Source organism: Myxine glutinosa, chromosome 14 (assembly GCF_964187855.1).
Source record: "Myxine glutinosa chromosome 14, kmMyxGlut1.1, whole genome shotgun sequence".
In the NCBI taxonomy this organism is placed as follows: domain Eukaryota; kingdom Metazoa; phylum Chordata; class Myxini; order Myxiniformes; family Myxinidae; genus Myxine; species Myxine glutinosa.
The window spans coordinates 57,638,267-57,665,396 of record NC_136274.1 but is presented as its reverse complement, the minus strand read 5'-3'; the positions used below and the strand labels follow the sequence as shown (position 1 = coordinate 57,665,396).

At 43.6% G+C, this 27,130-nt stretch overlaps 1 protein-coding gene across 2 annotated transcripts in view; it reads left to right on the top strand.

Moving 5' to 3' along the window:
- LOC137439811 (glutamate receptor ionotropic, kainate 2) overlaps window positions 1–27,130 on the top strand; it is a 426,037-nt gene that overhangs the window by 221,477 nt on the left and 177,430 nt on the right. For both annotated transcript variants that reach the window (XM_068135931.2, XM_078767891.1), the window contains exon 9: window positions 18,135–18,242. In XM_068135931.2, the coding sequence (XP_067992032.2) occupies window positions 18,135–18,242 (108 nt within the window). The remainder of the gene's footprint in view (window positions 1–18,134; window positions 18,243–27,130) is intronic.

Genomic DNA, 27,130 nt, shown 5'->3' with positions numbered 1-27,130 from the left:
AGAGAGCTCTTTTGATCTAGGCATGGTGACACTGCACACTTCAACAACAAAGAGCAAACCAAACGAAATGTCTGAGGTTTAATTAAGACAGGTTCCTCCAAGATCCTCTCTAACGATGTTTCAATCATTTGCACCTGAGCTGGTGCACCTGATTCTAATTTTAGGTATTTGAAGTAGTGATAATTTGATAAATGTAGGGGTGTACTTACTTTTGTCCACATGCAAAATCTTGCATTTATGTTTATTTAAATTACACAATGGACTACAAAATGTAAATATTTCATGATATTTGTTATATTATATCACCTTTATCTATCAATATTGTAGAAATGAAGATCAAATAGCTGTATGTTGAAATATGTTGAAAAAGTCAAAACTTTACATGGGGTGTACTTACTTTTTCATGTGACTGTATGTGTATATGTATATATATATATATTATATATATATATATATATATATATATATATATATATATATATATATATACATACATATATATATATATATATATATATATATATATATATATATATATATATATATATATATATATATATACATATATATATATATACATACATATATATATATATACATACATATATATATATATACATATATATATATATATATATATATATATATATATATATACATACATATATATATATATACATACATATATATATATACATACATATATATATATATACATACATATATATATATATATATATATATATATATATATATATATATATATATATATATATATATATATATATATATATATATATATATATATATATATATATATATATATAATCGGGAGATTGAATAAGACGCGGACGTAGCTTCAGGGCTTCGATCTTTAATTCGACAAGCTTTCGACCAACAAAGGTCTTCTTCTGAGTCTACAAAAACAGCAGGCATGTATATCAGTCAAGTGTGTATGGTGATGTGTGTGAGATGTGTGATGTGAGTAAAAAATTGCATACAGAAGGGAGAGCCACGCCAAAGTTCACTCACCGGCCCCAAGTTCAACGGAAGTGAAGCGCAGCTTACAGTTACGGTTTGCGTTACATTTCCGGTGCACGTGTATATACAAATATAGGGATACATACATACATAAACATACAAGCATATATTCATATGCCATTTATATTCATATAATATATTTATATATTTATATAAATGACATACAAAGGTAGAATGAATGAATGGGTGAATGAATGAATGAATGAATGAATGAATGAATGAATGGGTTACGGTTAACAATTTGATTGGGTTGATGTAGGAACATGCTTTAATCATCAAAATTTATGCCATGAGGGATTTTTGTCCGAAGTTTATGTATCCAAAAGGACTCACGTTTCAGAATCGTGGTGTGTGATCGATTTGTGATTGATTCAATGGCAGAGATCTGAATGTCATTTATAGAGTGATCCGGTTGATTGAAGTGTATCGTGTAAGGTAGAGATTTGCCCTGACTGGTGTGGAAGTTATTGATTTCTGACCGGGTGTTATTAAATCGTGTGTAGAGTGTATTCTCAGTTTTTCCAACATATTGTTTGTTGCACTTTTGGCAAGTGATTAGGTATATGACCCATGTAGATTTGCAGTTCATATAGGAGGTGATGGGGAATTTTTGTCCAGTGCTAGAACTACAAAATTTGTTTCCTTCTAGTAAATGCTTGTGAATAATACATTTTTTTGCTGTGCATTTATAGAAGCCAGGGATCCTAGTTTCTTTGTTGTGGGGCTGTGGGTGCTTTGCTTTTACCAAGAGGTCCCTGAGTGTCCGACCACGTCGAAATGATGTCAGTGGAGGTTGAGGAAATGTGGTGCCGAGTGTTTCTGATTGATGGAGGAGAGGAAGGGCCTTATTCAGAATACTTGGCAATTGGGATGAGGTAGCAGAGTAGGTGGTTACCAGTGGGACACGGTTAGTTGCAGGTTTGGGTTTGTAAGTCAGAAGGTCTGCTCTCGGTATGCGTTTTGCTCGGGTTATTGCTTCTTTCACAGAGTGAGGGTCATAGTTTCTTGCAATGAAGTGTGTTTCTAATTGGCAGAGAGAAGTTTCTTCTGCCATTTTTGTTGAGCAAATGCGTCTTACTCTGAGTGCTTGACTGTATGGTATGCTTGCAATTGTATGTTTAGGATGAGATGAAGAAGGGAGAAGGTAAGAGTGAGTGTCTGTTGGTTTGGTGTATAGTTCTGTTTCGAGTCTGTTATTTTGAAGCGTGAGTGATGTGTCTAGAAAGTGAACTTCGGACTGTGAGCTGTCGAATGTGAACTTGATGGTCGGATGAATCAAATTTAATTCATTTTGGAATTGGGTGAGACTACGGGGGGATTTTGACCAGATGAACTGGATGTCATCAATATAACGTACCCAGGATTTTTCCAAGATTCCATGATGAGGTTGTGCATTGATCTTGGCCTCTATCATTCCCATGAAGATGTTAGCGTACGATGGTGCAACAGGGTACCCATAGCGGTACCTTGAGTTTGAATGTAATGTTGTCCGTTGAATTGGAAATTATTCAGTTTGAGTGTCAGTTCTAATAGGCGCATAAGGTCTTGAGTAGGTGGTATTGGGACTTGTCGTGTATCGAGGGCTTTGCGGCATGCAGACAGGCCTTCTGAATGTGGAATATTAGTGTAGAGGGATGTAACATCTGCTGTGACCAAAATGGTTTGGGAGTTGAAAGGTGAGTATATTCTGTTCAATCCTTGGATGTGGGTCAGAAAACTGGTTGTGTCCTTGAGGTATGAGGAGAGCTTCAACACGAGAGGACGTAAATGACAGTCAACAAATTTTGATATTAGAACAGTTGGACATGTGCAGCCAGATATGATTGGTCTACCTGGATTGTTTACCTTGTGTACTTTAGGGAGAAAATAAAGGTTAGGGCAATGAGGATCTTTCGGAACCAAGCGAGATTTGATGGTTTTATCCACCTGAATAGAATCTACTACCTGTTTAACCTCTTCAAGATGTAGAAGGGTAGGGTCGGATGTATATATATATGTATATATATATGTATGTATATATATATATATATATATATATATATATATATATATATATATATATATATATATGTATGTATATATATATATATATATATATATATATATATATATATATATATATATATATATATATATATATGTATATATGTATATATGTATATATATGTATATATGTATGTATATATATATATATATATATATATATATATATATATATATATTGTTATGAAATTTGGGTCGGGGGATATATAGATCCAGGTAGATCTGCGTAGGTAGGTGCTCCGATGTCGCGAAGAAGAAGAACCATTTCGATGTACAGTAAGTCAGGGTCCTGTCTTGCCCGGTTTGTTCGGATTAAGGTGTATCTTCGTCCCCATTTTACGAGGAATGGGGCATGTTAAATACTTCTACGGTTTATGCTAATTCCCCGGTGTGACGTCCCCTCTGTGATCATTCCAGTCTCCCTCATGGCAACACCTCATATACATTAGTTAGGCCCATTAGCGCATACACATTAATTAATTCCCTCTCTGCCACGATAATAATAAAACACCTGGACGAGCAGACCGGAAGCGGCCGCGCACAACGCCGGCATGATGAGCAAACATCGCACAGGCAGGCCGGGAGACACTCCCAGGAGAACTTGTGATTGGCCAGGGGAGGGGCAAGTAACAACCAGGGCACCGATTGGAAAGGAAGGAAGATGAAGGACATGCGACACTGATTGGCCACCGACTGATGATACTACCACCAAAGGCGCGAGACACTCGGCCAATCAGTGAGGAGGGGCGCGAAAGAACGACAAGAAGCAACGCACTGGTTGGAGGAGAAGCGCCAGTGACATGAGAAGGCGCCAAAGGCCATGAAGAAGCGATGCACTGATTTGGCAGAGAGAGAGAGCTGACGTCAGACAACGAGCAATAAAACGACTAGCTCGCTGGCATCTTGTCCCCCTCTCGTTGTTGGATTCCTTCCTGCCCGGACCTCTTTTTCCTTTCTCTCCGTTTGGACCTCTTCCCTTGCGATCCAAAGATTGCCTTGCTTGTTGGACGTTGGAGAGACGGTGGAGCACCGACGATCATCCTCCCTGGTTATTCATCGCGCGGGGCCGCGAGGCTTGCCGCGCACCGGTGGACGTTGGCCCGGCAGCGCGCGAGCGAGAGGTGTCATCGAGGCCTGGTCACGCCGATGGCCGAGTAGTTCCCGGGGATTGGGGCCGTACCCTGACTGCACGCTTGGGGCCTAAATGACGAGTCTGACCGACCCGACATTCAGACAGATAAGAGCACCACACAACGTTTGCTTTATTTCATTCTTCCTATGTCCTGTAGTCGAGGTCTGTGTGGGGACGTCCTGCTATAGGGGATTATTTATTTATCGTCGCGTCCATTGTTCTCGGGTTCCGAAGAAGAAATTGTTTCTTTTTGTACATAATTCCGTTTGTGAGCTACTTTTCGCAGGTTGAAGAATGCGCCCGGACCGTCAGGTAAATCACGCTGCTACTTCCTCTTTCTTCTTTCCTCCCGCGTGCATAGAGTGAAATCCGCCTTTGAACCGAACGCCTCAAGTAAGCTCGATTGCTATCCGTGATTTCCCCGGTCTTAACCGAGGGGGAGTCACACGACAATATATATATATATTCTATATATATATAATCAAACAGACAAACAAAATATATAAAAAGAGGGAGTGGTAGACAAGATGGGGAGAGAAGGGGAGGCACACAAACACAACATTTGAGAGCAGGGACATCAGGAGATGTCTGGGAGGGAGAGGGTTTGGGGGGAGGAGGCATGGGAAGGGGGAGGGGGGGAGGGAGAAGTAAAAAACACAAGGACACCAAGGACTTCCCGGCCAGAAGTTGGTATTTCAAAAAAGTGGATTTGGGGTGAATTTAGCGGGGGTAGAAAAGATCAAGGTTTTGGATGGGGGAAGATAAGAGATGGTGGTGAACAGCTGTTTTAAAGACCTGGAGGGAGGAGTAGGATTGAAGAGAGTAAGGGAGTTTGTTCCAGAGGCGGGAGAAAAGAGGAGTGAAGGTGAGCAGAGAGTCTTGATTTTTGCAGTTTAACCATAAGAGGGTTGCAGGCAGATCTTGTGCGACCTGCAGGAATATTTGGGGGACAGAGCTCAGAGAGAGCTGGGGAAGCAAGGCCAGAGAGGAGTCGGTAGAAGACATAAAGACCACCAACCTGCCTGCGGTGAGAGTAAGTGAAAGGCCCTCGGAGATAGCTTCATCGCGGGAGATTCCAATGATTCTGAACGCTTTGGTTTCAACAGCGTGAAGACGAGCTACGTGTGAGGCAGGAGCACCAGCCCAGAGGGGAGAGCAGTACTCCATTGAGCTGTGGATGAAAGCCTTGTATGTGGTGAGGAGCTCAGGTGTGCCAAGGAAGGACTTCGCACGATGGAGGATGCCCAGTCGGCGACTGGCTTTGGAGGCCAGCTTGGAAATGTGGTTTTCCCAGGAAAGATCATGGCAGATAGTGAGACCCAAAAGCTTGAGTGACAGAACTTCATGGAGAGGATTATTCAGAAAGTGGATGGGAGGGTTGTCCATTCGGTCTTTTCGGAGAGACATCGTAAGAGTGTGAGATTTGTCAGGATTGAAAGACATGTTCCACTTGTTTGCCCAGTCTGTGATTTTGTCCAGGTCTGCAGAGAGTGAGGAGGCTGCAGACTGCCGATCTGAGGAATGAGGAATGGAGCGGCAGAGAGTGGAGTCATCAGCAAAGAGATAGAGAGGATTTTCAAGAGAGTCAGAGAGATCATTGATGAAGACCAGAAAAAGCACAGGGCCCAGAACACTGCCTTGGGGAACTCCAGCCTGAACAGGAAGAGGAGATGAGAGAAACCCATTCAGGGCCACACGTTAACTGCGACTAGAGAGGAAGTCCGCCAGCCATGCGTGGAGATTTCCATGGATACCAAAGGAGGAGAGTTTGGTGAGCAGAGCGGGGTGCCAGACCGTATCGAAGGCTCGTGATATGTCAAGGGAGACAGCTCTAATTTCCTGTTTGGCATTGAGGACCTCCATCCATTGTTGAGACAGCAGAAGCAGCATGTCCAGAGTAGAGTGACCTGGTCTGAAACCAAATTGATGATCAGAGATCAAGCCATTGGAGAAGAGGAAAGATTTCATATCCGAAGCAATGATGGATTCCATGACTTTGCTGATAATTGGGAGAAGGCTGGTTGGTCTGTAGTTGCAAGGATCTGTTTTTGCACCTTTTTTGTGTAAAGCGGTGATGTTGGCTGATTTCCAAGCAGATGGCAGATGACCTTGAGCAAAAGAGAGGGTGAAGAGAACAGAGAGAGGGAGTAAAAGAGCAGGAGAACAGGATTTTAGGACCCATGGGCTGATGCCGTCAGGTCTAGTTGCAGAATCAGAGTCGAGGGTTGACAGAAACTTTTCCACCTTGTCAGGAGGAAAGGACACAGAGTCCAGGAGCAGCTAGGGTACGACTGGGTACGGTGGGTACAGAGAGGGATGGGTTTGGGACACAAGATTTAGAGGATGGTGGTGAACAGCTGTTTTGAAGACCTGTAGGGAGGAGAGGGATTGAAGAGGGTGAGGGAGTTTGCTCCAGAGGCAGGAGAAAAGAGGAATGAAAGAGTGAAGGTGAGCAGAGAGTCTTGATTTTGGCAGTTCAACCATAAGAGTAGAGGATTTGACATTCTTTTCGTGGGTGTATTTACGGTTTTTCACAGGTGTATTCACGGTTTTTTCTTACATGATTCTACATTCGTGGTCCTGTGCTACGCATATTTGTGGTTTTTCATGGGATTTTTGATTTTTCCCTTATGAATCGCAAACCTATCTCACCTTTTGCCGTTGAAACAATGCCCCCACATTCACGGATTCGACATTTGCAGCATTTTCCAGGAACGTTTCCCCATCGAATGTCTATGTATGTATATATAAAATGCATGAGTGAATTGTAATAGATTGGTTCTTCTCATTGATTGAACTCGTGAGGTACCCGTGCTACGCACGGGTGGGAGGCCAGAAGCAAACGGACAATGCAGAAACGGCAAATGCTAAAGCATGAAACCAATAAATTCCACATTACTGCAGTACCTTCAGTCGCACATCAGACATGGACAGCAAGTTCGTGAAGGACTTCCATGAAAAACGTACCCGTTCGCAAACAAACGAGTACGTTTGTTCCATACCCAGTCAATGGCGAATCTGCATATGGCAATCTACGAATTCACGTTTAGAAAGTAGAAACCATCACGGCATTCCATCATTCACTTGAACTCGATATCTCTTTTTTCATTCCAAACAGCATAACTCCAATCACAAATTATATAACATTGATATAAAAAACAAACTTTTAACAACATGCGGGACATAAACAAATATTTAAATCCTGATGTGAAGTTCCGTACGGTTGGGTGAACACAATTACGAATGGAAAATCATACTTGTATTCACTCAATTCCAATCATCAATTGATACTTTAGCAAAACGATTAACACTATTAACGATTAAACATTACGATTGAATGACGGTTGTATTGGGATATTATCAAACGCGCACATTGCCGTCATCTGTCCACTTCCGGATTCGCTGCAGGTTCGTAATTCTCATCAAAATCTAAACAGTATTTGAAGAATTTCATTAAAAGCCACATCACTGTCCATATCGGTAAAAATTATTCCATGATGTTTGGAAAAACTGGAAAATTGGAAAAACAATATGGCTTATTTTACTCCAGGGGGTCCCAGGATTACCCACCCCAAATATCGTTGCGATCGGTTGAGCCATTTTTGCGGTACCTTCGAACGACAGACGGACATTTGGTGGATTATAGTAAGATTATTAAATACCGTCCTAATTGCCATAAAACTGAGTGTAAGTATTTATTTTAGTTTGAAAGCATGGGCTGCAAAGAAGTTTCAAACTTAATTACTACATACTTGTGCAATACAAGTTATCTTGATACTGTATATATTGAGATGAATGAAATGAATGAATGATCGTTTTAAGGCCATTTTCCCCGCTAGAGTGGGGGTTAGCCTTGCGGGCCCCATGACAATCATGGTTCCCTGTTTGAGGCAATGTTTTTATGGCCGGATGCCCTTCCTGACGCCAACCCTTGGTCACGCTCTTACGATGCGCAGGGATAAGGTGTACCTATTATAAATCGGGGTACACACCGGGATCATTCATCCCAGCAAGCTGGTACTCAATTTGCCGACCTCGGAAGGATGACAGGCTGAGTCAACCGTTAATTCAGCGATCGACCGGGATTCAAACTCAGGATCCTAGGATCTCAAGCCGGCACCCTAACCGCTAAGCCAACACCAGGCTCAAGCCAAAACCTAAGCCAACACCCCTGATCTGAACATGTCGAGGGGAAATCATTGATGGCTCTTTATGTGTTCCACGTGAACGAGTGGAGGTATTGAGATATTATGATATTTTATTTTGAATGCAATTTGTGCTGTTATTTGTGCTGTTCATTGAGGCTTCCCTCAGATTGTAGTTACTATAGAGAGCAGTGTACATTACATGATGATAATTAAATTGATGTTATGAGAATTCAATATTTATTTATTTATTTATTTTAAAAGCATCTTTCATTCAGATTTGCTCGATGTGGTTTTGACTGAAGTTTTCCAAATATATGAAAAGTTTGTATTCCTCCAGACCGCACACAGTACACAAAATATTGAATTTAAAAGAATAAGTTCTGCATTTATTTGGAGCATCATGGATGTGGGAATATCTGCCTCTGGAATTATGTGCACATATAAATATAGTGTTCAATATTTATGCAAGCGGAATAATGAAGCCTGAAGCTATTGTGTTTTATTTTCCTAGAAGCTCAGGGAATATATATGTATTCACCAAACCACAATCGCAACCAAGTTTGAAATTTTATACTATGGTTTCATGCTGATAGGGCAATACTCAAACTCCTGGCTGCGGGACCATCCTGCTGGAGAAAAGACCTGTGTCACACCCAGTAATCTCTGTTGGAGCATTTGTAAATTTGCAAATGATGAAGAAAAGGCTTTGGCAATGCATCTCCTATCTCGACGTGTCTACACTCACACAGGATGTGCGTGGAGTTATTGATCGACTATCCAATTTATTTAGGGGAAAGAAGAAAGAAGGGGAAAGACATTGCCATTCAAGATTGCAGACGTTTTAATGTTGTTCAAACTGTTTTAAATCTCCTTTCTTTTTTTCCTTTCATGGCAAGCGGGCATTGGAAAATGAAGAAAAAGGCTTTGAATTGCCTATTCTGGGAAAGTAATAGGGCCGTTTGTCATCTTGGGATACATTTTCTTGGAAGATCGAAAGAAAGAAAAAAAATCTGCCATTTCTTTTATCTCCTACCATAATACAGAAATGACATCAAAGCGTACACCTATACACCAAAGCATAATCTATATGTGACATAAATATCAAGCTTTGGGGACAGTTGAGTAATTGAGCAATTGATTTTGCACCCCGGCAGGTTTATTATTGGAGAATGAACCACTAACGTTGGCCAAATGCAGAAAAGCTAAACAGACTACTGACTTGTTTCTATGTTTCCACTACATAAAACTCTAACTCTGGGACGTTTTCCATTCGGAACAGGTTTATAGAGCTTATTGCAAGCAGAAAATACAGCAATTTGATATATCTATGAGTATTAAAATTTGTGCAGAAAGTGTGATAGACAAAGGTGACAAGGGCAGAGACAGAGGGGGAGATAGATAGATATAGAGATATTTTGTGTACGGCATTTCTACATACATGCCAAACAGGAAATCAGAGCTGTCTCACTTGACATATCACGTGCCTTCGATACGGTCTGGCAGCCAGCTCTGCTCACCAAACTCTCCTCCTATGATATCCTTGGAAATCTCCACTCATGGCTTGCGGACTTCCTCTCTGGTCGAAGGCAACGTGTGGCCCTGAATGGATTTCTCTCATCTCCCTTCCTGTTCTGGCTGGAGTTCCCCAAGGTAGTGTTCTGGGCCCTGTGCTATTTCTGCTCTTCATCAATGATCTCTCCGACTCTCTGGAAAATCCTCTTTATCTCTTTGCTGATGACTCCACTATCTGCCGCTCCATTCCTCATCCCTCAGATCGGCAGTCTGCAGCCTCCTCACTCTCTGCAGACCTGGAAAAAATCAGACTGGTCAAACAAGTGGAACATGTCTTTCAATCCTGACAAATCTCACACTCTTACAATGTCTCTCCGAAAGGACCGACTGGAAAACCCTCCCATCCACTTTCTCAACAATCCTCTCCAAGAAGTTCTGTCGCTCAAGCTTTTGGGTCTCACTGTCTGCCATGATCTTTCTTGGGAAAACCACATTTCCAAGCTGGCCTCCAAAGCCAGTCGCTGACTGGGCATCCTCCGTCGTGCGAAGTCCTTCCTTGGCACACCTGAGCTCCTCACAACATACAAGGCTTTCATCCGCAGCTCAATGGAATACTGTTCCCCCCTCTGGGCTGGTGCTCCTGCCTCACACCTAGCTCGGCTTCACGCTGTTGAAACCAAAGCTTTCAGAATCATTGGAATCTCCTGCGATGAAGTTAACTCCGAGGGCCTTTCACTCACTCACCGCAGGCAGGTTGGTGGTCTTTCTGTCTTCTACCGACTCCTCTCTGGCCTTGCTCCCCCTGTTCTGTCTGTGCTCTGTCCCCCCAATATTCCTTCAGGTCGCACAAGATCTGCCTGCAACCCTCTTATGGTTAAACTGCCAAAATCTAGGCTCTCTGCCCACCTTCACTCTTTCATTCCCCTTTTCTCCCGCCTCTGGAACAAACTCCCACACTCCCTTCAATCATACTCCTCCCTCCAGGTCCTCCCTCAAACAGCTGTTCACCACCATCTCTTATCTTCCCCCATCCAAAACCTTTATCTTTTCTACCCCCACGAATTCACCCCAGATACACTTTTTTTTGAAATTCCAACTTCTTTCCTGGAAGTCCTTGCAGTGTTCATATGTTTTATACCTCTCCCACCTCCCCCAAAGCCCTCCCCCTCCCACATTTCTCCCAATGTCCCTGCTCTCAAATGTTGTGTTTGTGTCCTTCCCCCTCTCTCCCCATCCTGTCTGCCGCTCCCCTTATTTTTTGTGTTTTGTTTGTCGGTTTGACTTTTTGTGTGATTAATGTTAGCTCTTTCACGAGCCTCGATCTTGTATACAAAAAAAAGAAAAAGAAAAGAAAAGAATAATACATACATATTAAATACATATGCGAGTATATCAGCTGGGGGACCATGATAAAATACCACTTTCTATACCAAATACCCCTTAAAATACCAAAAAGGACCCTTTTCACCCCTCAGACCAATGGGCTAAGGGGTATTGTCGCCCGGGCGGGCGGGCGGGCGTCCGTCAACTTTTGGTTTCTGTCAATTTCAAGGAGAACGGCTTGTCCGATTAAATCAATTTTTGCAGTGTGTGTGTTGGGGTTGAGTAGTGGAAGGTTCCTTTCGAAAATGGGCGCGCTGCGATTTTCAATATGGCCGCCACGACAGCCATCTTGAAATTGGTTTCCGTCAATTTCGAGCAGAACGGCTTGTCAGATTAAATCCATTTTTGCAGTGTGTCTTGGGGTTGATTAAAGGAAGGTTCCTTTCGAAAATGGGCGTGCTGCGATTTTCAATATGGCCGCCCCAGTCGCCATATTGAAATTGGTTTCCGTCAATTTCAAGGAGAACGGCTTGTCCGATTAAATCCATGTTTGCAGTGTGCATTGGGGTTGAGTCGAGGAAGGTTCCTTTCGAAAATGGGCGCGCTGCGATTTTCAATATGGCCGCCACGACAGCCATCTTGAAATTGGTTTTACGTCAATTTCAAGGAGAACGGCTTGTCCGATTAAATCCATTTTTGCAGTGTTTGTTGGGGTTTAGTCGAGGAAGGTTCTTTTCGAAAATGGGTGCCCTCCAATTTTCAATATGGCCACCACAGTCGCCATCTTGAAATTGGTTTCCGTCAATTTCGAGCAGAACGGCTTGTCCGATTAAATCCATGTTTGCAGTGTTTGTTGGGGTTGAGTCGAGGAAGGTTCCTTTCGAAAATGGGCGCGCTGCGATTTTCAATATGGCCGCCACGACAGCCATCTTGAAATTGGTTTCCATCAATTTCCAGCAGAATGGCTTGTCCGATAAAATCCATGTTTGCAGTGTGTGTTGGGGTTGAGTAGACGAAGGTTGATTTTGAAAATGGGGGCGCTGCGATTTTCAATATGGCCGCCACGGCAGCCATCTTGAAATTGGTTTCCATCAATTTCAAGGAGAACGACTTGTCCGATTAAATCCATTTTTGCAGTGTGTGTTGGGGTTGAGTAGAGGAAGGTTCCTTTCGAAAATGGGCGCGCTGCGATTTTCAATATGGCCGCCACGGCAGCCATATTGAAATTGGTTTCCGTCAATTTCGAGAACGACTTGTCCGATTAAATCCATTTTTGCAGTGTATGTTGGGGTTGAGTAGAGGAAGGTTGATTTTGAAAATGGGGGCGCTGCGATTTTCAATATGGCCGCCACAGTAGCCATCTTGAAATTGGTTTCCGTCAATTTCGAGCAGAACGGCTTGTCCGATTAAATCCATGTTTGCAGTGTTTGTTGGGGTTGAGTAGAAGAAGGTTCCTTTCGAAAATGGGTGCGCTGCGATTTTCAATATGGCCGCCACAGTAGCCATCTTGAAATTGGTTTCCGTCAATTTCGAGCAGAACGGCTTGTCCGATTAAATCCATGTTTGCAGTGTGTGTTGTGGTTGAGTAGAAGAAGATGCCTTTCGAAAATGGGCACGCTGCGATTTTCAATATGGCCACCACAGCTTCCTTTCACCATGCATGAGCGGATGGGTTTCGCCCGCTTTGCTTTTTTTTTTTTTTTTTTTTTTTTTTTGTATACAAGATCGAGGCTCGTGAAAGAGCGAAAATTAATCACACAGAAAGACAAACAGACACATAAAACAAATAACATCGGGAGCGGTAGACAAGATGGGGAGAGAGGGGGAAGGACACAAACACAACATTTGAGAGCAGGGACCGAGAGACATGGAGACATCGAGAGATCTGTGGGAGGGAGAGGGCTTTGGGGGGGAGGCATGTGAAGGGGGGAGGCATGTGAAGGGGGGGAGGCATGTGAAGGGGGGGGGGGTGGGAGAGGTATAAACATATGGACACTGCCAGGATTTCCAGGAAATAAGTTGGAATTTCAAATAAGGTGGATCTGGGGTGAATTAGTGGGGGTAGAAAAGATCAAGGTTATGGATGGGGGAAGATAAGAGATGGTGGTGAACAGCTGTTTTAAAGACCTGGAGGGAGGAGAGGGATTGAAGGGAGTGTGGGAGTTTGTTCCACAGGCGGGAGAAAAGAGGAATGAAAGAGTGAAGGTGAGCAGAGAGCCGAGATTTCGGCAGTTTAACCATCAGAGGGTTGCTGGCAGATCTTGTGCGACCTGTAGGAATATTTGGGGGACAGAGCACGGAGAGAGCTGGGGGAGCAAGGCCGGAGAGGAGTCGGTAGAAGACAGAAAGACCACCTACCTGCCTGCGGTGAGTGAGTGAAAGGCCCTCAGAGATAGCTTCATCGCGGGAGATTCCAATGATTTTGAAAGCTTTGGATTCAACAGCGTGAAGCCGAGCCAGGTGTGAGGCAGGAGCACCAGCCCATAGGGGAGAACAGTATTCCATTGAGCTGCGGATGAAAGCCTTGTATGTGGTGAGGAGCTCAGGTGTGCCGAGGAAGGACTTCGCACGACGGAGGATGCCCAGTCGGCGACTGGCTTTGGAGGCCAGCTTGGAAATGTGGTTTTCCCAAGAAAGATCATGGCAGATAGTGAGACCCAAAAGCTTGAGTGACAGAACTTCTTGGAGAGGATTGTTGAGAAAGTAGATGGGAGGGTTGTCCAGTCGATCTTTTCGGAGAGACATAGTAAGAGAGTGAGATTTGGCTGCTATTTATTATTCTTGCCCTCATTGAAAGGGCTAAAATAATAATAATTAAAATCACATTTCTAAACAAAGATATCGCAGCACATCCTCGGTTCATATTGGTACCTTAGTTCATTGCACACAATTGAAGTGCCGATGTTTGGTTCAAATTGGACTACAATATTCCTCTACCCGGGAAATTATTCCCCACCCACACACACACATTTCTCAGACCCACCTCACCCTGCCCTCCCAGACCTTCCCTCCCCTTTACGACCGTTCATCCCCTTCAAAACACACAACCCTCCTCCGCAGACCGTCACCCAATGCTCCCCGACTCCAACACCCCCATCTGCCCCCCACCCCCCACTCCCCTCTGCTGTTCCCCTCCCTTGCATCACGGGTCCCTTCAATTCTCCTGCATTTTCCTCTCTCAGTGTTTACAACTATGCAAACGGCTTAATTGAGGCAGTGTCTACACAGATAGCACCCCGCATCTGGTTCTGTGCTCACTTGGTCTCGAACCGCCATTTGTGTGTTGTGAGGGAGTGCCAGGACGTCACATAGCTGGCTCAGCGGTTCCCGAAGCACGGTGGCGCCTTCCTCGGCAACTTGCTTTATACACATCGTCAAAAGTAAATAATAACAAAGCTTCTTTCACAGCGCAGTCGTGAGATTCCCCGAATTACTCGGACAAAGACCTTATAATCATTAATGACGGGTTTTCTGAGGTGGTCCCTGTCGCCGATGTTTGAAGCAAAAACATTCACTGCTTATAATTATATAACACATCGATCATGGTGGGTATATATCTCGGATATATTCCAAATGCACTTCATACCATGAAAACTGAGGTCAATACCATTATAAAGGCCCATGACATGATTGTTACAAAGCTTGACATTCTTCATACAAGTGTTTAACTGACCATTTTGAATGCAGCAGAACATTGAGTCACGTGGCCCAACCGCCATTCCGCCGTCCAACGCATGCCGTTACTTCCTCTTTGCCGTTCACCAAATTGGGGCAGCACTATAATTTTCCCGTAGGTTTGCATTAATTTGAAGCAAGCTCTATAATAATTATAAATTTCCCGTAAGTGTTAGGGTTTGAAGCAAATTTTGGGGTCCCGAGGTGTTCGGGAGCATTGAAAGCAGCAAGTTGTTGCCTTCCTTATACACCGCCCAGGTTCAATGTTTGGTCTGAATGAAAAAAATTATAATTTTCCCGGAGCATTGGATTAATTTGAAGTAACTTTTACTTCATACTTCTTCTCTCCGAGGAGCATTTCTGTGTTTCAGGGTGGGACATTCTGTTTATCCTGTTTATTCTGTAGACAGCATTATCCTGTTTTATTATGCCTCCGTTGACGAAGTCGCCAGAGGCATGATGTTTTCAGGTTGTCTGTAATAGTCTAGATCGACATCTCTGCCTTTGTTTGGGGCCAAGAGTCTGTAATATGTCTCTAACCGGCCGTCTGTCCGTGATCGGTTTTCGTTACCGCAATAACTTGAGAACGGCTGAAGGGATCTTAGTCAAACTTGGTGCAGGTATGTAATATGAATACGCATTGCGTAGAGTGAGAGCTTCGTCGACAATGGTCAGTCGATCAAGTACGCAGCCCTCGCAAACATCTGTAGGCCTAGGCCTAGCTAGGCTAGGTTGTTTGATTTTGGGCTTAGAATTAAAATTAAAATTAATTTTATTGAATGGATAGATTGGGATAGAATGCAGGACTTACCTACTGTAGGCGATATAGTCTAGACTTCTAGTCGACTGGACCAGGTACGTAGGTCCGACTGGCAGGTACGTACTGAAATTGGTGTACCTAGCTTAAATGAAGTCGTTGTAGCTGGCGGAAAACTGAAGTCGGTGTAGATGGCGGAAAACTGAAATCGGTGTACCTGGCTTAAATGAAGTCGGTGTAGCTGGCGTAAATGATGAGCGGTTTCGAATTCAAAATCCGTTCTGTACAGTACTGTATTGTAATTTATTGATTTTAATCACCAGGTGAAAATAATTTATCGGTCGCGCCAGACCAAAGCAAGATCACGTGAGCAAGATGGCGGATCATGGAAGGGACAAGATGGCGGATCATGGAAGGGACATTTGAAATGACAACATGAAATTTTGTTCCCAAGGGAATGGGGAAAAATTAGAATTTTTTTTTTTTTGTGAAATTTGAAATGAAAGTGAAATTTTGAATGGATTTACATATACATGCAATTGCCATAGAGGTTCGCTTACGAAGCTCTCTATAATGAGGTAAAGATGAACTGATTAGATTTTGGGGTCATGGGGTCAAATCTCGACGTGTCTACACTTACTGTAGGTCAGAGGTCATGAACCAGAAAGGTCAGAGGTCATGTTACGTAAAAATCCTGTTACTGCAATAACTTGTGAACCAGTGATGGGATTCTGACCAAATTTGGTACACTTATGTAGAATGATGTAAAGATGAACTTAATAGATTTTTGGGTCAAGAGGTCAAAGGGCCAAATGAGTCTGTAATATGTCTATAACTTGAGAACGGCTAAAGGGGTATACAGTGATCCCTCGTTTATCGTGGGGGTTACGTTCCAGAACCCCCCGCGATAGACGAAAGTCCGCGAAGTAGTGACCATATTTTTATTTTATTATTTATATATATTTTAAAGCTTTATGACCCTCCCCACACTCTTATTAACCTTTCCCACACTCTTATTAACCTTTCCCATACTCTTATAAACACTTCCTATACTCTTAAACACTTTTTACACTCTTAAACATACGTAATTTTAACAACATATAAAATTCTAATGGGTACTCACCATTGAAGATACTCTAGCGACCCATGGGTTCCCCAAGCAAGACCAGCATTAGAATCTCCTTGCTCCAGCCGGTGACGTCACCGGCGGGGATCCCCGGCGCCAGAGTGGCTGGTCACGTGACCGCCAAAGCGCGCGCGTGCGGGTATAATCAGCTACACCTGTTGATCACGTGACCACCGAAGCACGCCACGCTTGAGAGGCGTGGCTTTCGGTTTCTGGTTGTGCTTTATAATGCAGCCCGATAAACGGGCTTTTCAGTGTTCCCGAGTTGGTTTTGAGAATAAATATCTTCTCGGACGAGTTTGTGTCTTGCCCGTCATTTCGTCCGTATCAAGCAAGAGCCCCGGCTCTTCAATACTACAACTTGCGTGATGAAGATGATGATGAATTAGCTGTGCAGTACTGATGACGATGAAGGTGATGACGATGATGAATGTACTGCACAGCCAGAAAGAGCATTACAGTTACCCATTACGTGGGTAACTAGCGCAAGTGGAAGCTGCCGCATCTGCGTTTTCCATACGCACGACTTTATCTCTTTGTCTACCCTTCTACTGTACACTATGTACAATATTTTATTTCTTGTAATATGTTTTAATTACTGTATTTTTCTTATTTTTTTACGTTTTTAAATTTTTTAGGCTAGAAAATGCTTATTTTACCACAAAAATATTTAAAATAATAGTATATAAAAATACATTTATACCGCAAAATCCCGCGATAGAGCGAAAAATCCGCGATATAATTTTACATATACTAGCGAGAAAAACCCGCGATGTACCGAAGCCGCGAAAAGTGAACCGCGATATAGTGAGGGATGACTGTAATTCAAATTTGGTACAGGTATGTATAATGATGTAAAAATTAACAGATTCGATTGTGGGGTCCCGAGGTCAAAGGTCAGTGGTCGTGTCAGGTAAAAATTGTTATAACTCGAGAACAGCTGAATGGATTTAAAGCAAACTTGGTGCAAGTATTATAATGATGTAATAATGTGGGCGGAGGCATGTCGGTCGACGTCGTGACGTCAAAGAGTTTCGTTCTAGTGTATATATATATATATAATATGAAATGTGTGAGTGTGTGTGTGTGTTTCTGTGTGTATATATGTATTTTTTGCCATTTTTATTTTGTCGGGCAGATTTTGAATATTGGGTGGTGTGAAACTTTCCCTCCCTTGAAGAGCTAAGAAAGCTACACAAGTCTCTTGTGCTGGCCTTTGATTTGATCAATTTGTTTCACCTACTCACGCAACCCAATCAGCTCGACGCAGTGAAAATTATGGCATTCTATAAATGAATATAGAATCACAGTACTGTGCATGTATTTTTCTGTTTCTCCTTCCTGGCACCTCATCTACATTTCACTCTGTTTCTGCAGGCTCAATGGGATGGTCTCACAGGCCAAATTCGTTTTAATAGCACCAACGGCCTACGCACAGATTTTGACCTGGATGTAATCAGCCTGCATGAAGAAGGTTTAGTAAAGGTACTCACTCAAATCTCAATTCTTGTTTAACCCTGACATATAAACCACATGTTTGCTTTGTTAACGTCTCGTTACTAATAATATTGTACATTTTTTACTTTGCTGATTAAGTATGTCATGATGAAACAATACTATTTGCTTTTGAAGATATTTCACCTTTTGTGTGCCTTCTATAATTCAGGAATAACTTTTCATTAAATTTGAAGTATAAATTGCTTTTTACATTGGGCATTACTCTCCACATTATGGAATTGCTAAAATGGTGGCATCCTGATTATTTTCACGAATAATTTTGATCTCAGAATTCTTTATTGTTCAAACTTCTTATTCCTCCCTTGCCTATGAAGGGTGAGGCTGAATTGTACCAAGCTTTTGCCCTGCCTTGGACACGATACTCCTCCTCTTTCCTCTGTCCTCAGCCAACACTATCCAACCATCCGCAATATATTGGTATCCCTCCTCACACAATCTTCCCATCTCAGCCGTAGTCTACCTCGTTCCCTCCTATCTTGCTCCCTCAACCTATCTGCTTTCTTTGTCACTCTCTCTTCCATCATCTACATCGTGTCCAGCCTACTTCAGCCGGCTTCTTACCAATCTTCCTGTCAAGCTCATCTGCACACCAATGTCCTCTCTCAGTTCATCCATTGTCCTTCTATCCACCTTCTTCACTCCCACAATCCTCATGACCCAGTTGTTCTCACAAACCTGCAGCCTCTGCTGTTGTCTCTCTGTCAGTGTCACAGTCTCCAGACCGTAAAGGTAGGCCAGTATTACACACTTCACCAGAACGTTCCCTTTCAATTTCATTGATATTTGTGTATGCCATAAATTCCTCCACTATCCTTGATGCATTCACACGAACATGTATCCTCCTCCACACCTCTGCCTCCGAACTACCATCCCTGGTCACTGTTCCCCCTTGATACTCAAACCTATTTCCCTTTCTGGTCTCTTTTCCCTCTACCCTGATGTTAATGTATTTTCTCTGCTGCCCGGCCCACATTACTTCCATCTTCTCCATAATCATCTTCAGTCCATGCTTCCCGAATGTCTCCTTCCACTCCCCCATTAACCCGTGCATCTCCCGCTTACTCTCCACCACAGCAGCCAGGTTTTCCACATACTACATCCTCCCCAGAATACCATTAATTTTATCCTCCTGCTTACTAGCTCCATCACCACGCTAAACAAGAGTGGGCTAAGAGACTCTGGGACAATGCCTCATCTCTTGCCACACCCCGATGTTCACGCTCAACCTCTCTGACATCTGAGGACCAACCAAATTCTTCCATTCGTTTCCCTTGTATATCCCTTCCACCAACCTAACTTCTGCTTCTAGCATTCCTCTCCATCTCAATATTACCATCACCAACTATCTCGGGACCATGTTATAGGCCTTCTCCAGGTCCACAAAAAAAAATCCAGATGCCATTTTACGATGCACATCTGATCTCTTATACACCAGCTATCTCAGCATGAACATCACATCCGTCCTCCCCCTATACTTTCTAAACCCCTGTTGCTCTTCGCTGATCTTCATCTCCACACTCTTCCTTATCCTGCCATTCCAAATCCTCTCCAGTATTTTCATGACAGGACATAGGAGCATAATGCATCTGTACCTCCCCGGATCCTTTAGATCACTCTTCTTCTTCTTTTTTGGCACAACTTTCTCTGTGTTCCAATTCTCCAGAATCAGACCCTCATTCATATATTCAACAGCCTCTTCATTCAACTGACTCCAACTCCTCCTTACGTACATCATATCACTTAGCATCTCCATATGTACCTCATCCCATCTTCATCTGGCAGTCATCATGTCTTCATCTTGACAGCCTGGCAGTCATCCCCTCTTCATCTTCTTTAATGCTCCCCACACCTCCTCCTCCGTAAAAAATATATAAAATAACCACATTTAGAGGCCATTTTCCCCCGCAAAGCAGGGGTTGGCCTTTATCGGGGACCGTGGTTGTTGTTGTTTTTTTTGGTCCCCTTTTTGAAGCAATGTTTTACGGCCGGATGCCCTTCCTGACGCCAACCCTTTTTGTCGCCTTTTACGACAAGCAGGGAATTACCAGTGAACTGGTACTCAATTAGCCGACCTCGGAAGGATGACAGGCTGAGTCAACCCCCCTGGCGTTAATTCAGCGATCGACCGGGATTCGAACCCAGGATCCTGGGATCCTAAGCTGGCACCCTAGCCGCTAGCCCAACACCAACTCCTCCGTGATCTTCACTAATTCTCGTTCCCTTCTACATAACACCAGCTTACCATTGCTTCCTCCCCTGTTCAACAGCTCCTTAAAATAGCTTTGCCATACCTTCAAGAGTGACCCTTCTCTGGCAACTGCGTACCTTCACCATCCTTAATCACCGTCGTCCCTTCATGTCCTTACCATTCTCAATCATCCATGTCATGAGCCAATTTATAGATCATCATCTTCCACCATCCTTGACTAACTTTCTGTACACATTCCCATGTCATTCCTTGCCTTATCCTTGCTGCCTTCTTACACTACATGGTCAAAGGTATGCGGGCGGCCGACCATCACACCCGTGTATGCTCATCAAACATCTCATTCCAAAATCATGGGCATTAATATGGAGTTGGTCCCCCCTTTGCTGCTATAATAGCCTCCACTCTTCTGGAAAGGCTTTCCACGAGATGTTGGAACATTGCTGCGGGGATTTGCTTCCATTCAGCCAAAAGAGCATTAGTGAGGTCGGGCACTGATGTTGGGCGATTAGGCCTGGCTCACAGTCGGCGTTCCAGTTCATCTCAAAGGTGTTTGATGGGGTTGAGGTCAGGAGGTGAAGAACTCAAGTTCTTCCACACCAATCTCGACAAACCATTTCTGTATGGACTTCACTTTGTGCACGGGACCATTGTCATGCTGAAACAGGAAAGGGTCTTACCAAAACTGTTGCCACAAAGTTGGAAGCACACAATCGTCTAGAATGTCATTGTATGCTGCAGCATCAAGATTTCCCTTCACTGGAACTAAGGGGCCTAGCCCAAACCATGAAAAACAGTCACAGACCATTATTCCTCCTCCATCAAAATTTACAGTTGGCAATATGCATTCGGGTAGGTAGTGTTCTCCTGGCATCCGCCAAACCCAGATTCGTCTGTCGGACTGCCAGATGGTGAAGTGTGATTCATCACTCCAGAGAACGCGTTTCCACTGCTCCAGAGTCCAATGGCGGCGAGCTTTACACCACTCCAGCCGACGATTGGCATTGCGCATGGTGATCTTAGGCTTGTGTGTGGCTGCTCGGCCATGGAAACCCATTTGATGAAGCTCCCGACGAACAGTTGTTGTGCTGACCTTGCTTCCAGAGGCAGTTTGGAACTCGGTAGTGAGTGTTGCAACCGAGGACAGACGATTTTTACACGCTACGTGCTTCAGAACTCAGCTTGTGTGGCCTACCACGTTGTGGCTGAGCTATTGTTGCTCCTAGACGTTTCCACTTCACAATAATAGCACTTACAGTTGACCGGGGCAGCTCTAGCAGGGCAGAAATTTGATGAACTGACTTGTTGGAAAGTTGGCATCCTGTGACGGTGTCACGTTGAAAGTCACTGAGCTCTTCAGTATGGCTCATTCTACTGCCAATGTTTGTCTATGGAGATTGCATGGCTGTGTGCTTGATTATATATACTTGTCAGCAATGGGTGTGGCTGAAACTGCCGAATGCACTAATTAGAAGGAGTGTCGGCATACATTTGGCCATGTGGTGTATTTTGCCCATACAGGTGCATCAACCCTGCATCCGGTTCTCCCCCTCTATTATTGATCTTCTCTATCTTATTCCAAACCTCCTTCTTCTCTCCTACTACATTCGCTACTTTCTTTAGCCACCATACCTTGTTTATGTTCCGTGACGATGCTCTTCCACACAAAACTTCTGAAATTACCATAAACGCTTCTGTGTACTTATTCCACTCCTCCAAACCTTCCGCTTCTTCGCTAAGTTCCTCGTACTTGGCCCTCACCCTCTCCTTATACTCTACAATAACATCGGCCCTGCACTTCCCCAACTTTATCATTTTCCAACTCCTGCTTTAATATGCCTTCCCCTTACCTTCTGGATGTGTGCAACAACAACACAACACAAGCTTTTACTGGGTCATGACATTAGTGTTCAAACTATCAAGTGAAAATAAAGTGGATAAAAAATAAATTTTAAATGTTTTTTTTTTTTTAATCCATCACTTTTGCAGGACTCATATCGTCATCATTAACATCGTTCATGCGACTGATCAGCTGATGCTTGTTTTCCATGGAGGATTAATTCAAGAGGCCGTTTCAATGAGTTACTTTCGGTAGTTTTTGCCTCCCCGCACCATTTACTCAAAGATGCACGCTGATTGCGCTTTAATATAATTTATTATTCAATTTATTGATTATATTATTCGTGTTGACCCGTAAGTTTGTCAAACGATGTTTTATACCTGGAGCATGAAATTTCCAAGCAGGACTTCCAGTTGAGATTCAACATCTGGCTCTTGATAAACATCTCCTGCCCCGATAATTGATAATGTACGGCAAACAGGCAGGTGCTTCATGTTGTCTCGAGGCAAAGTGCCTAAGGCAGGTGGTTGGCATGGTGTTTAATACACTCGACGTGCCACACACTGAACCAGGATTTTATTTTCAATAGTTATTTCAAGCATTCCACTTCACCATTCAGGAGGGGGGGGGGGGGGAGAGGGGGGAGGGCCTGTCAGGTGAACCAGCACTTTTTCCCATATATCCTCCGAATCGTAGAAAGCACAAATTGATGCATTTGCTCCAGATACAAATTGCGATAAATTCCCTGTAAGAATATATTCCCTGCCGGCATGTTTTGGTGTTCATACTTGAAGGACAAGAGTGTTTAGCCGCAGAGACATGTTGTGTAGATCCGTGGGGAAAGACAACTGTCTGTTTACCTCTGGTTGGCGAGACAGCCTAACAATATTTCCTTCAGGCACTTCAGTAATTTCTGCAGATATTTGATTTGCACACCGCAGGGATGGTGCCATGTGGCCGGTCAATATGACATTCATTTAACCATGGTGTGCCTGAGAATCCTGGCTTTCTCTGGTGGTCTTTAATACTTTCTGTTCAATCAGCCCTGAGGTGACGAACAACAACTTGTGTTGCTCTGTAAAGAAGCCATATGTGTTCTATGTCGAGGACTATGACGTCTCAAAGGCGGTGCCAAAACTGAAACACAATTGTGTTCAAGACTCAAGGTGTGTGAACACAACCTTTGTTGAACCACAAAGCTTGTTTTGGGAGGCATGTATGGGGAGGTGGCAAGAGGGGGATGAGAATATGTATAATGTGTGTATATATATATATATATATATATATATGTTTATATAATTAATTGTATTACACACCCAGACAAGGAATCAAACCCAGGTCCTCTGGTGAACCGTGCAAGTGCTCTGCCATCTTGGCGACCCTGACTGAGCATGCAATTTTCCCACACATATGATTGCCACTCTCTTTCCGTCACTGCTTCCGGGGCACACACTGCCAACCATTGGAGCACAAATGGCCACTCTACTCTCGAAATGCTGCTTCTGCTGTCTCAACAATGGATGGAGGTCATCAACGCCAAACAGGAAATCAGAGCAGTCTCCCTTGACATATCCCATGCCTTCTATATGGTCTGGCACCCCGCCCTGCTCTCCAAATTCTCCTCTTATGGTATCCATGGAAATCTCCATGCATGGTTCACGGACTTCCTCTCTGGTCACAGTCAACGTGTGGCCCTGAATGGAATTCTCTCATCTCCCCTTCCTATCCAGGCTGGAGTTCCCCAAGGCAGTGTTCTGGGCCCTGTGCTTTTTCTGGTCTTCATTCATGATCTTTCTGACTCTCAGGAAAATCCTCTCTATTTCTTTGCTGATGATTCCACCCTCTGCTGCTCCATATCTCAACCCTCAGATCGACAGGCAGCAGGCTCTTCACTCTCCGCAGACCTGGAGAAAATCACAAACTGGTCAAATAAGTGGAACGTGTCTTTCAATCCTGACAAATCTCACACTCTCACTAATCCGCTGGAAGTCACCTAGACTTATGAGTCTCTCCAAAAAGACCGTCTGGAAAACTCTTCCATCTACTTTCTCAACAATCCTCTCGAATAAGTTGTCATCAAGATTTTGGTTTCACTATCTGCCATGATCTTTCCTGGGAAAACCACATTTCCAAGCTGATCTCCAAAGCCAGTCGCCAACTGGTCATCCTCCATCATGCGAAGTCCTTTCTGGGCACTATTGAGCTCACTACCACAGACAAAGCTTTCATCTGCAGCTTTATGGAATACTGCTCTCCCCTCTGCCTCCCTCCTAGGTGCTCCTGCCTCACACCTATCTCGGCTTCACGCTGTCAAAATCGAGGCTTTTAGAATCATTGGTAATTCCTGCGATGAAGATTCTGAGGGTATTTCACTCTCTCAACGCAGGCAAGTAGGCGGTCTTTCTGTCTTCTACCGACTCCTCTCTGGCCTTGCTCCCCCTGCTCTGTCTGTGCTCTGTCCCCCAAATATTCCTACAGGTCGCACAAGATCTCTCAGCAACCCTTTTCTGGTGAAATTGCCAAAATCAAGACTCTGCTCACCTTCACTCTTTCATTCCTCTTTTCTCCTGCCCGTGGAACAAACTCCTTCACTCTCTTCAATCCCACTCCTCCCTCAAGATCTTCAAAATAGCTGTTCACCACCATATCTTATCTTTCATTATCCAAAACCTTGACCATATCTACCCCCGTTAAAATGCCCCAAATCCACCTTTTTCAAATTCCGTTTTTCTTTCCTGAATGTCCTAGTAGTGTTCCTTTGTTTATCCTGTGTACCACTCTTCCCCAAGCCCTCTCCGTTCCACAGATCTACCACTGTCCCAGTGTCCCTGTTCTCTACTGTTGTTGTGCTTCCCTCTCTCTCCCCCCTCTTATCTCCTGCTCCCTTTATTAAATGTTATCTGTTTTCTGTTTATGTCTTTGTGTTTTATGTGTTGCTGTTACACGAGCCTCGACTTTCTATACCAAAAAAAATATTGAATGTTATATTTTGAACACAAATTGGAAAACAAACCTCACATTTAACAGTAGTTTTCTCTGAATTTGTCCCAATCACACATGTTCAGAGAAAGGTGAGATAATAAAAAATTACCTCCTCCTCTCCCCTTCCCTCCCCTCCAACTTCCCCTCCACTCCCTTCCCTTCCCCTCCTTCTCCCCTTCACTCCCTTCCACCCTTGCCTCCCCCCTGTCCTCCCTCCCCATCCTCACCTTCCCTCCCTTTCTATTTTCTCTCCCTCCCTTCCCTTCCCCTCCTTCTCCCCTTCACTCCCTTCCACCCTCGCCTCCCCCCTGTCCTCCCTCCCCTCCTCACCTTCCCTCCCTTTCTCTTTTCTCTCCCTCCCTTCCCTTCCCCTCCTTCTCCCCTTCACTCCCTTCCACCCTCGCCTCTCCCCTGTTCTCCCTCCTCCCCCTCACCTTCCCTCCCTTTCTCTTCCCTTTCCCTCCCTTTCTCTTCCCTCTCCCTCCCTTTCCGTCTCCCCTTCTATCCCCTCCCCTCCTCCCTCACATCCCCGCCCCCACCCCTCTCTTCATATTCCCGGCAGAAAGTAACTCTGCATTGCCCAGCAACGCTGGTTACTTTTGCTTGTAAATAATAATACAATAATAATAAATCAATAATAATAATATTAATAATAATACAATAATTGTATTTATATTGCACTTTTTTGCTGGATACAAGGTGCTGGATGTTTACAAGCCACTTTCACTGGAGGAATACATGGAATAAGCTTCTGTTCCTGAAATTCCTCCATCAAAGCATGTTTGGAAATCGCAAGACAAGAGGGTTCTGAAAAGACATTCTGTGGGAACACACGATTGAATCCGAGGACAATGTAGCACCGACTGCACGGCCTTGTGAAAAAGGCTTCCCTTATAATGAAAAACCAGTGACGGTGCAGCAATAGGACCAAGACTGCGAAGCGTTGTTTGGTCTGAATGTTTGGTGTTATTTTTTGAGACTGTGATAAAAAGCAGATGCTTATTATAATGCAAGATTCTCAAATTTTTCTGTGAATGACGACTTGAAATTGTCCTGGTTTTTATACAATGGTTGATTAAGCTATGAAAACGTAATAGGATGTGGATCCAACTCGATGGGCTAACTGGCTCGTACTATTTTAAGAACCCTGGTCTGATTAGAGTAATAACTTCATTTAATTGCAGTAATATAATTCGATCTGTAACATCAATTGTGTGTTAATATCATCTATCTATAATTCCAGTAATCTCTGTGTGTATGTTTGTATGTTTGTATGTTTGTATGTTTGTATGTTTGTCTGTGACCGCTGTTTCTCGACAACCACGGGTCCGATATACTTGAAACTTGCCAGGTATATTGCTGGGGACCCGAGGATGTGCCTTTTCAAGGTTTCATATTAATCGGAGAAGTAGTTACCGAGCTATGGCGATTTCTTTACCAAACTCCGCAAGCCGTTCGCTTTGGACCAAACCATTTCATGTAAATAGAGGGGGGGGGATTGTCACCGTACTCGCAAGCCGTTCGCTTTGGACCAAACCATTTCATGTAAATAGAGGGGGGGGATTGTCACCGTACTCGCAAGCCGTTCGCTTTGGACCAAACCATTTCATGTAAATAGAGGGGGGGGATTGTCACCGTACTCGCAAGCTGTTCGCTTTGGCTTTGCGAATGGACCAAACCATTTCATGTAAATAGAGGGGGGGGGGATATAATTTTAGATATATATATAGTACGGGCATGCCCTAGTATACATCATTGCGGCAGTAGCTTTACATACCTTAGGATACTAATACCGTCTGGGCGTTGGCATTACTGGCTGGTAGGATA